Below are 11,969 nucleotides of genomic sequence, written 5' to 3' on the forward strand. Positions count from 1 at the left end.
TCCCATTTATGGAAAACACGTGCGGTTTGTTTACAAAAAATGGCTCCGCACCAGGAGGTGCTGCCCCTCGAGTAGTATGTAACACGAATTCTAGATATATTTTCGAAAGAAAACTAATTGATTTGAACTTACATCTCCATAAATTATTTGGTTAATTTGTTGTATCACTTTAATCGAATTTTCGAATGTAAACTTACAACGTGTTGAGCTCAATACAATTAGCACACCTTTTTTTCGTTAATTTCATATATTTCATGTTTCCACGTTACAATCCCTAAATCCGAGCATGCCGGGTAAAAAGTATGCCCACGTGACCTTCCTATAGCCATTTATGTACACTCGTGATGATGGCGTGTCCTAAAAATAACAGAAGTTGTCCACCGATTAGCCTTGGCCATACTGGTGAGTAGACTATATGGCGGATTTGGCAATGGTGTTTGTGTTTCTCGAGTATTCAATATTATGTGTGTAATATAGTTCAGAACCTGTTTTTTGTGAATCTGTATATTTTTTTTTGGTGAGAAATAAATTTATTGTATTGTCAGAACTAGTTTAGTAGTTAGTAACCTAATCGTTGGTGGTAAGCTTTTTATAATCGGATGGGCTTATACCAACGTTAGAGATGACAGGGCCAAAACACGGTTGAAAAAAGTAACACTTCAAAAATATACTTTCTATTCACTTCAGTCCACAATTAATGGCTTAATTCACAAACTAACACAGGTACCTTTCGAAATAATCCAATTTTATGTATGTTACGAGCGATTAATCAACATTATTTTGAGAAATTAATATCTCCACAAATTCCGCCACTGGCCGCCATTTCTCTGTATTGCATACATGTGGCATGATAGACAAGGTGACCTACAAGGATTTATATAAAACTTCCAAGACGAAACGACAATTTCTTTTTTTGATGGTTTTCCAACATATATTTCAAATCTTCGTGCTTTCCATGATAATTTTGTCGTTTCGTTAGTTTGTGCTGTTGTCCTGGCCTCAGTCCACAGGTGCCAGCACCCTCAACAAGTTTTCGAAATGGCCACCGTTGAATTGACGGAAATTTACTCTCACTTTACGGCCGATTTGCACATGGATTAAGATCGTCAGGTGAACAGTTATAGGTATCAAACAAACTACGAATCTGTTGTGCGTTGATTACAACAAACATTAGACGGATATCTTAAGAGACAATGAAATGCCAGGCAAATTACTCGTCAGTCAAATTGGCTGACGAAGATTGCATACAAAAATGACCTTCCCATTCCTGACTGGTTTGTGAAAATATCCGATCGTGAAACTAAAGCACAGACAGGTTACTGACTATGTCAGAACCAGAAGTATGAGTATAGCCGACGTAGTCAGCAATGAACATGTTAGGTTTAAGTATATACTATAACTGTGGTTCTACACTCGCTAAAATTGAGTAATTTTTTGTTGGTTATTTTCAGGTTGATTCCTTCAAACTGCTGTATTGAATCCTTGTCTTCATCGAAGTTTCTGAATTTACAAGAAAGTGCATAGTGGATTCAGTGAAAGATATTTAAGTTGAGATTCTAAACAATGTCGCAATACAAGCAGCTGAAGCCAAAGTCTACCGTTACGGGTCTATCTAAGAATTCTCAATTTCCTTTCGATGAATGTGACAGTAGTCGTCGTATCCATCACTTGACGAAGAATACCTCTGGAACCATCATTTTGAACAAACAACCTGAATTAGCAGCAAAACGAAACCGCTCGCTCTCTGCCGACTGCACTGTGCCCGCTACTAAAATGACTAGTAGCGGAAATAAATCTCAACCATACAGAGCCATCCTGCCGACTCCAAATGTTGTGCGCCACATGCCAGCCGTTATTAAGACAATCACACCTGAAACAACAGATTCCAATGGAAAAACTATTTGGCAGCAAGGTTTTTTAAAGAAAGCCAACTGCATTAAAAGGTATAAGCCGCCACTGGCGGTTGCATTTCAGTTACCTGATCAAACATTCTATCAATGCGAGGCATGTAACGATTCATTCATGTTCCATTCTAGTTATGCTAGTCATGTCGAAAGAAAAAGTGTAAATATCAATTTTGTATGCTCTCACTGTCCAATGGATAAGATGCAGCATAAATTTCCAAACAAGTGTGCATTATGGCTACACTTAATGGGCCATGTTGTCAGTCAGAAAACTGCTGCCAATGATATGATGTGGTTAGATTCTGTCAATATGAGTATGATTGCTCTAGAGTATGTTAGAGCTCCTTTTCTAGCTAAAGATGCTAAAGAAATTGATAAGTTTCTTAACATGGCAACTTCTACTAAAGACAGCCTACCCAAAGATTTCAGCAGTGCAGAAGCCATGACTAGGAGTGGGAACGTAGATTCTGCTGGGGATAACGGATCAGATGAAATTTCAATTCGGAATGAGAAAGCTTGTGACGGAAAGATTTTTCAAAAAAGTTTGGAGTCTAAATCTGATTCCATCTCGAACAATCATGTAGTACTGGGTGCAATAGATGGAGAACCATGCATAGATAATCGTAATGCATCGAATGCAAATATGATAACTTCAACTCAGCTACCTCCAAGCTCAACTACCAACAAGACTTTGTCAACATACACTGGCAATGATCAGCTTTTGAGTTGTAAGCTTCCTCAATGCGGTATCGTCGGTATTTCTTGGGATTGCCCGGAATGTTTGATTAGTATACCAACAAAAGAAGGCCTTGCCAAACATTTCAGCACTAAGGATGCAACTTACAAAGGAAATTGTGATGTCTGTTACTTGATGATGCCGAACAAATGTTCATTCGCTGCCCACAAACGCACTCATAAATTCACGCCTCCATATGTTTGTCCCGAATGCGGAAAGCAGTTACTTTCTTTAAGTCTTTTCAAGCGCCATTTAACAGCGAAATGTTTTCATAATTGTCGCTTGATGTGGCTATCTTGTCCAAAATGTCCCAGTTCCGGGTTTTCGAATACTTTTTTGCTGAAAACGCATTTTCAAATGCACCACCGAGACCTGTTTTATCGTTGTACACAATGCCCAGTTGCGTTTACAACCTGGGATGGCATCAGCAAACATTCAATTGATGTGCACAAGGTTTCAGCTAATCTCGGGTTCATTTCAAAACAGGTTTACCAATGTCATTTCTGTAAGATATGCTTTGGAGACAATGTTATGTTCATCGAACATTTAGAAAATCACATAGATGCCACTTTCAAATATAGCATACCAAAGTATAAATGTCAGATATGTTGTGAACTGTTTTTGTTGCCAAGCGATCTTGTTCAGCATTTAATGGCTCATAACAACCGTCGACATCAGGTAGTCCCGTTTATGTGCGATTACTGTGGACACCCGTGCGATAATCTTGCAAGCGAAATAAACCATGAAACCCAGAACCATCAGACATATATTCGAAATTTCTTTCTGAACGTTCAAAAACGCGGTCTCATTAAGGTTAATGATCCGCTGGAAAATAAAAAAAATGGTGCAAATGTTACTAGCGAAGTGAACATGTCTGCTGATGTAACTGGTGGCAATGGAAATAAGTCAGCTCTATCTACCAAAATAAGTTCTTCTGTTCCAAAGAATGATAATAATCCATTTTCAGATCTTTTGAATCCAGATGTGGTGATAAAACAAGAAGTGCCCGATTCCCAATGTGATTGCGGTGGGCTTGACCGAACTGGACCAATTATATCTTCGGATGATAGAAATGAAGTGCTTAAAGCACTTGAGAAACAATTGAAGCAAGAAGTCGTTGAAGTTCGCGAAAAGATACGAAATATGCAACATGTTTGTAAATTTTGCGAGATGGGATTCGAAATTGAAGATGAGTTAATTTCCCACCGTTGTCCAAATGATCACCATGAAATTTCTACAGATGCATTTGAAGATCTACCCGCACGTAATGCTGATGTAACCACTACAGTGCCAATAGCAGATGAACTGACCAGTGGTCTAAGAGCTGCTTATATGCTATTACACTATCATGTTTGTAAAACTTGCAAAAAGTCATTCAACTGTAAACAAGACTTAGAAGAACATTTGACTGAAGCGCATGGCTTTTCTATTGGATGTCAGTTCTCTTGTCTTCTTTGTGGCCTTACATATGCTAGTATTGAAGATCTGAATCGGCACGATAAAAATGTCCATCAACGTCAAAAAGAGCACAGCTTTTATTGTACACTATGCAAAGAGCAGAATATTGCTAAAAGTTACAAGCACAAAGTTTACCTGATTAATCACTTGAATAAGGTTCATAAGGTGAATCGAAATAAGGAACTGTGGGCTGAAATGAAGAAACAAGTCGAAGAAATGGAGTTACAAGTCTATGGCAAATGTGTCAGACTTGAAGAAGATGGGTCAAGTCAGTCAGAAGAATCAGATGCGAATACTTCCAAAAGGCCATCGGTGTCCATTCCACAGGAAGAAGAAACTCCTGCTTTGAAGCGACTGCGACTTGAGGGAGGAAATAGTTATCATTGTGCCAAATGTTCATACTCGTCGGAGGACCACAACCAGTTTTTAGATCATATAAAAATGCACAAAATTGAGGAAGATTCTTTCCAGTGCAGTGAATGCGGTGTTTGCTTCTCCGTGATCCCGTCATTAAAACGCCATCTCATCATTGTACACAAAGTTCGAAATATATCCAGATATGTGGGTTCTCTAGAGTCTAAACAGAAAGCGAACTTGTATGACTCGACCTTGTATTTCAAGCTCGATTCCTCGAAGAAAAAAACTGAAGCCTCCCCTAAACGGACACAGGATGAATTCACTGTACTTCAGAATGGTTGGCTCGAGTGCCAAGTTTGTTATAAGGCCTTTAACGACATGCCATTACTTAAGTCGCATATGCGAACGCATGGTATGGCCTTTATTCAGTCCAAGCGTATTCAAGCCCTTCCGTGATTGAATTACTACGTAATTACCTATTTACCTGATATCAAATTTATTTGGAACAGTTAAAGCCTGGATAAGTTAAAGCCAGATTTGAATCAAAAGCAATTTGTAGTACAGCCCAACTACAGTTGACTTAAGCGAGTTTGACTGTATAGCTGACTTAACCAGAAATCTTTAAGATGACCAGTTTTTATCGGTACTGAGGAAGGGTAGGTCTGCTGTATTGATTGTAAATTGTATGCTTCTTCCGCTTTTATCAATTAAGAAACTTTTTAAATGCTGATTTTATATAATGTTCTTTGCATAAATAGATGTTAAGTCTTATCTGTGGTTAAGGGTTCTAAAATATGTATTTTTATTCCGGAAAACAATTATGGAATGTTTATTGAATAGAGAAGTTTTCAAAACTGTACAGCTAACATTCTTGAATTTCAGTAAAAATGATGTGGCGTAGAATAATCTTTGTTGCACATGAATTGAATATTTGACAGCTCTTTATACCTTGAAAAGATACATGTATATTCTGAATAAATACAATTCATTTCTCAACGAAATTCTTGTGTTGTATATGTATATTCTTCTAGGTATGAATGAAGATGGTGAAGGAAGATTTCCATGATTTCTAATATTTATCGAACTACATATTTTTGTTATGCTCTGCTTAAGGATTTTTTCAAGAGGTTGAAAAGTACAGTCATGGAAGACGGAACTGTTTTGAGGATATTGTGTATAAACAAGACTAATACAGAGTTACCACTATCATCCACTTCCAAATTCCCTGGGTTTTCCGGGTAAAACCAGAACTTTCCCTGTATTCTGATGAAAGCCAGTGTAGAAGAGATGGAGAACATAATTCAGGAGCAAAAAATTCTGGGAAAACATGCGCAACGTAAACCTCATTTCCCTGTGTTTTCCAAAGAAACACCTCTTCCCGATGTATTCCCAGAGAAATCAGTTGCCTGGGCATTTCCTGTTTTCCAGATTTGTGGTCACCCTGAAATATGTACTTGCGGAAATCAATCGACATCATCCTATCGTAGTCGGTGAAGCTTTCCTATTTTCAAGGATTCTGTGGAATGAATATAACTCGACATTTCATATATTTTCAAGGAACTTTTATTGGTCTCAAAATTTCATCAATAACAACTATATACAAAGTGAAACATAACAAACAAAACTAATGTCGAATATGTGCACAGTCATTTTAGCAATGAATTGATAACTATTAAGCTAAATACCAGTAGTTGCGAATATCAGATATCCCATTGAGCATAACGGTATCAGAGCAAGGTCGCCAATGAAAGGACTTTGATCGGTGTCCAAAGAAGGACATTTAATGACATAAATCAATTCTTAAACATTTAATTCATATGCTCACAGACTAGGCATGTTTCTCCCTATGATTAAATCACCTACAATTAAATTTGGGAGACCAAGGTTCACACACTAAGGTAGAATTCAGTGTGAAGACTGATTGCCGATCACAGGATTATGTATATTTTCGCTGAACTAATTGGTGGTGACACTCGGCAGATTTGGTAATAGCTGATTGATAAATTTTACAATAATACATGTTCATGTATCTAGCATGTTTGATTTATGTGAGTTGATTTGCTTACTAGAAAGTTTGCATCGCATCCCTCGGCGCGTAATGCAAAATTAGGTGAAAATCAATTTGCCAATGAAATTTGCCTAGTCTATTACAATAGGCTTTACAGGAGGGTCCCAAATACCAATGCTATGTACAATTTATAAAAAGGTTATTTACCTTTTCACCTACGTTCAAATTCTTTGAATTGAAACTATAGAACCGTTGAACAGTTTTTTGTACAGAAGGAATCTACAATAATTCTAAACAATAAATTAAACCGAGAATTAAAACAAATGTACAAAATATCTCATCGAGTAGTCTGATAAAGAAAATGCATTGGGAGTAGATTGACCTCATCGGACAAAATCGAGTCACCAGTATCATGAAATGCAAACGCGACTCCAGTAAAAAGTTTTCTGTTCATAAAGTATGGATGCAGATAATAAACGATTTCTAGATTCCTCAATTAAATGATACATGCAAAATGTACACTTTTAATGTAACTCACAGGCAACAGCCGAGACTCGAGCGCTTTCTCCAAAAACCCTGTGTCAGAGATACACATAAGTACAAATACTAAGTAGACTTGTGCCTTGCCAATGCACCCTTTCCAAAAAGATAGTACCACACCCAGTTGACACCGAAATTCCCGGTCTCTAGTGATCTGATCAAATAACTTCTAAATAAAGCCCCAACAAAGATCAGAGGTGAACATACATACTTTACGAACAGGAGGTTATTTCAATTTCATTAATGAAATGAATAAACATTGGCGCTGCGCCACGACACATATTCTCTCATCAAGAACATAAAATCTTTTCATTGCAATATCAGTGATTAGCTATACATGTAGAAGCTTCATGGCAGCCTTTTATAATTGTTTTACGAAATCTTCATTGCAAAAATAAATGAATAACTGTTTTGAAGTTAGTTTTATTTTTTCTTCTAAGTTCTCTTTTGTTCGTTGTTTCTTTCCTAGCCATAGAAAAGCAAATTCAAAGACTCGCGCTATCAACTTTACTCATAACGCATACAATCATAAAAGATGCACACCTCTTTCATATTAACGAGTACTCGACCTCAACATGCTTGTTCATACAACCAAGCCCACTTAATCTGGGAGCTAATGGTTAACTCTAGACTCCCTCAGTAAAACAAAATGTCCAAATTAGTTCATTTTTTGAACCACCCTGGTTTTACAAATGACTGGTAGTTTATCATAAACCTTTAAATCATACATTCGTCTTTAACATACTTATGTTATGTAGCTGGTCTCATGACTGTCTATAACACTGGCCATAGGTACTCCATCCGTTTAATCTGATTTCAATCCACAACTGCATAACTGGGTCCCGGGGTACATCCTTCGAGGTTAACAGGTATCCCATACATGTGCAGCAGGGACTAGGAATGATTGTCTTAACTTTCACAATTCACAATCATCACTGCCATAATCCGCAGTAGTTTCCATGTAGTCCAGCTGGAAGTGGACCTCCGGCTGTGAAAAGTTTCGTTCCGCTATCGTTGTAACAATGGGTGTAAATAGCATTCGGGTAGTCCTGATCCATGAAATAGTGATAATACGTCTCGTCTTCGCGCTGAAAAGTGAATTACCGAAAAAATTTAACCCACTCTTAAAAACATGGGGCCAGTTGCTCAAAAGTTAGTTAGATTTAACCAGTGGATAGTTGACATAGTGACAGTTAAAAAGTTCATTGTTACTATGGTATCTATCCTCCAGATATCTTAAACCAACTTATGAGCCACTAGCCCCTTGAATTTTGTAGATTTTTAGAATCGTGTATGCTGTAGTACGCACCAGCCAGCCTTTTCCGACATTCAGCATACACGTGTGTCCGCAGTTACATTCCAAGTACTTGCCGGCCGAAAAATCATAGAATAAAACCGAGCCCGCTCCAGTTCCGATGGTCACAACTTTTTCATTAAAGCTTACTGATCGGATACCTACCAATGAAAAATAAATAATTGAAACAAATCACATGAATTAAAAAATAAATTAGATTCAGTAAACTATACTAAAGATACTGTTAAGCCTGAAATATGTGGTAATACTCTCAGGATGAATGAAGTTTATTTAAACACAAAAGACTAGTACAGTGGAGAATACAAATATATACAAATATAAATCAATCATTAATGTACAGTAATGTGTCAAGGATTCATCCCAAGCCAAACAAGGCTGAGCTCAGACAGGGGATGAACCCTCTCGGGAATGCATGCAAGAGATAAACAAACATATCCGACTAAATCATGACTCACCACATCCTCTTTGCTTGGACAGCACAGATTTGATAACTTTTCGACAACGTGTGTCGATGTAAGTGACGTGTGATTGAGAGCCGATAGCGTACATCCTCATCTCTTTATCGATCGCTAAACAAACATTCTCTTTTGGATTCGGCAGACGCCGCGTATCGATCTAAAATCAATGTAAATCAAGCAGTTTTCATATGTATTCTTCACTTACAATGAAGATATCTGGATCAGGGAAGCAAGTGCAGAGATAGGAAATAAACTAGAATTTCCTCTATTAGTTCAATGTTTCAGGAACAATATTTGCATGAAAATGACCTAATCAGTGATAGGAAACAATCTTTAGGGACTCTAAAGAACTGTCAATTCAAACATGTTTCTTCCAGTACTCGCATCAAGTATAAAATAAAACATGGTTGAGGACTACTTGAAAAAGACCAAAATAGAGAACATCATGATAGATGGCTGAATCAGTAACACCTAAGCAAAGTCCCTGACTCTACTAAGTCTACATTGAATTCGCAAGAAATGCAAGGCGTTGATACCAACCTTCGAAAATGTCTTTGCATCCCATATATGAAGTTGAGCATTTAAAGAAAGCGCCGCTAGTTCCTGAAACAAATCCGAAAAACAATTTGTCAAAAATCGTTCTCACATCCAAATACACGTTACGCAAGAATACAAGATAGAATTTCTAATGACTCACATTGACGTTTTCATTATAAGCTAGGGCGCGCACTTTCTCAGCGTTGTCGCAAGCTTTGATGGTCAATGGTTTTTTTATTGTGTATTCGGGCACTTGTAAACTTTTCATATTTGACACGTAGCTGTCTTCGTCGTCTTTGACGCACCATAACGCCATACAACTATCTCGCGATCCGGTCACCAGAAATTCATCGTCCAGCCATTGAATATCAAATATCCAATCATTGTGACCACTCTGACAAATATATACGCAGTTATTTAAAAATTCATGTGAACAGAACAGATATCTCTTAACAGACTAACTGATATCCCTACTCGAGGAAGTTTTCACAAAAAATGAGAGTAATTTGACATCAAGAATAGTAGTTCAATTGAAAATCAACAAGAATTTATTTTGGTTTTGAGAGTATTTTGATATTCTTGGGAGTAGATGAGGTTTTAAAAAGAGTAGAAACTAACTCTTAAGTAGTAGTCAGGTCTGTTAAAAGATTTCAATAAAATCATATTATTCATTATGCTCGTGTCTTTGTAAATAACCAGGGGCCACTTTAACAGATCAATTTTAACATTAAGCTGTGAGTTGCGCTCGGGTTAAACTGAACACAGTGGTTCAACCAGCCCATGACTTTCTCTAGCAAGTTCATCTATACGCGTGTACTATACGTACAAACTTGGCACCATAGCTGAAACAAGTTACACTTAGTACATTGAAGTTCAAATACAAATTCAAACTCAAAAATAGATGGCTTAACCCTTTCAGTGCCTCTACACCGCAGTGTGGTTTTTGAATCGGTGTAGATGCACTAAAGTGGTATTCCCGTTATTCAACACACTAGGGTGGAATTGTTTTAAATTTTCAAATTGTCTCCAGCACTATAGGGTATTGATTAGTCAGCATTAAAAGGGTTAAGTTATGTGGCAAATTAACCGAGTTCAACTGTAGTGGGAAACGAAATAGCTGCATGATATCCAGTTTTTCAGGAATTACCTCTCCGACGCAGACCGGATCGAACGTAGGAAGTCTATAGACAGCGACGTCGTTGGTGTGCTCGGCTCCGGTGGCTAACAGCGTAGCAGAAGGATTTACAGCTATACTGTGTATACCGCACGGACAATCAGCGGGACGACTTTCATCGCTACATTTCAATACTGGTAAATTCACCATCTGTTCCGACAATAGATCGAGGACTACCAGCTGAAAAACCAAACGAAACATTGCACATTTCTTCAATGATTACATCGTTAAGTGCAGTTGGGAGGATGGGTTTGTTCGCCTTGGGGCATCGGGTTGATTGGAAATGGAGGGCAAACGGGGCAAGGTACCGACAAGGCGTGTCATTCCATTGAAATGCTTCTTAGGGGTCATTCATATACGCAATTCAAGCATTATGTACATAGGGGGAGGGTCCATTATTTCAACCCTTTTTCCCACAGACAAATACGCATTTTAAGAATGGCCTCTTTTCCCTAGTTCACAGTGGCAAATCTAATGACACAATTAAAGGCTCGATATCCCAGGGTGGTAAGGAACTATGTAGATGTGACTTAGCATTCGAAATAATTCCTACTATATGTCTCATGGTTTTGTAAATAGGTTTCTATATATCATACATATCATTCCTTATGCTCTTCTTTTTGTCAATTAAGATTGAGGGCCTCAATCTTAATCAAGTTATGAATCAAGAGGGGGCACACAATACTTAAAACCTTCCTGAAAATTTGGTCGACGATAATTGTATAATCGGTAAGCAATACAACAAATTCATTCATTCGATCTTTTTTTCACGGCGAGAAGTACCTTGTTACATTTAGTGCCGAACACCACCTGACGATCGGATACCCATTTCGATGCGAATATTTTGTTTATCGAACCGATGTTGTATTGTCTTTCAGCGAATAAACCGGGTATCTGATGAGACAAACGTTCCGCGATGAGTTTATGTGGATTCCGTAGATAAGAACCGATTTCGCGTTTCTGAAAATATTTCAGAATATCCATCGACGAAGACGCCATTATTATTGGCGAAGTCGGAAGAGTTTATCTTTTATGTACAATATCTAGTAGTCAGTCGGTTAAAGGCTCCTATCCATTGACCAAATCATTTTGACATTTTCAGTTCACTGACTGGAAACTGGAGTCGACAGATTGAAGAGTCCTAACTGGAAAATTCAAAAAAAAGAAAAAAGGTGAATAGCCTAAAATTTATTCTGTGATTTGCAAGGCTTTGTAAGGATCGTTGACGTTAAAGTCAGGCCTAACAATCTAAAATTCACTCTTACCGAGGCAAATGTTACGCCTGTTTTCACCACCAGACACTTGGAAAAAAATCAAAATACATACATACAATTTTTTTCAAACGATGCCATCTAGCGTCGTACTTTTGTACAGGTAAATTTCGGATCAGGATTAAAAATTGGCTTTCAATTCACTTTATTAATGCTTCTTGTGGTAAAAATAAGCAAAATGTGATTTACAAAAATAAATTACAGGTGCAAA

At 37.6% G+C, this 11,969-nt stretch overlaps 2 protein-coding genes across 2 annotated transcripts; one reads left to right on the forward strand and one right to left on the reverse strand.

The window, feature by feature from the left end:
• Positions 1–295: 295 nt before the first annotated feature.
• LOC141906136 (zinc finger protein 532-like) lies at positions 296–5,442 on the forward strand. Its single transcript, XM_074795346.1, has 2 exons — positions 296–402; positions 1,452–5,442. Exon 2 carries the CDS (start codon positions 1,564–1,566, stop codon positions 4,909–4,911), a length of 3,348 nt encoding a protein of 1,115 aa, XP_074651447.1. The 5' UTR covers positions 296–402; positions 1,452–1,563; the 3' UTR covers positions 4,912–5,442.
• A 587-nt stretch (positions 5,443–6,029) lies between these two features.
• LOC141905266 (DDB1- and CUL4-associated factor 12-like) lies at positions 6,030–11,827 on the reverse strand. Its single transcript, XM_074794092.1, has 8 exons — positions 11,753–11,827; positions 11,271–11,632; positions 10,461–10,667; positions 9,474–9,707; positions 9,317–9,379; positions 8,774–8,933; positions 8,313–8,458; positions 6,030–8,091 (listed from the first exon to the last, which is right to left on the reverse strand). The coding sequence occupies exons 2-8, from the start codon at positions 11,484–11,486 to the stop codon at positions 7,936–7,938; spliced, it is 1,182 nt and encodes a 393-aa protein (XP_074650193.1). The 5' UTR covers positions 11,487–11,632; positions 11,753–11,827; the 3' UTR covers positions 6,030–7,935.
• Between the last annotated feature and the right edge of the window lie 142 nt (positions 11,828–11,969).

The sequence above is a fragment of the Tubulanus polymorphus genome, chromosome 5 (assembly GCF_964204645.1).
Source record: "Tubulanus polymorphus chromosome 5, tnTubPoly1.2, whole genome shotgun sequence".
NCBI classification, from domain to species: domain Eukaryota; kingdom Metazoa; phylum Nemertea; class Palaeonemertea; order Tubulaniformes; family Tubulanidae; genus Tubulanus; species Tubulanus polymorphus.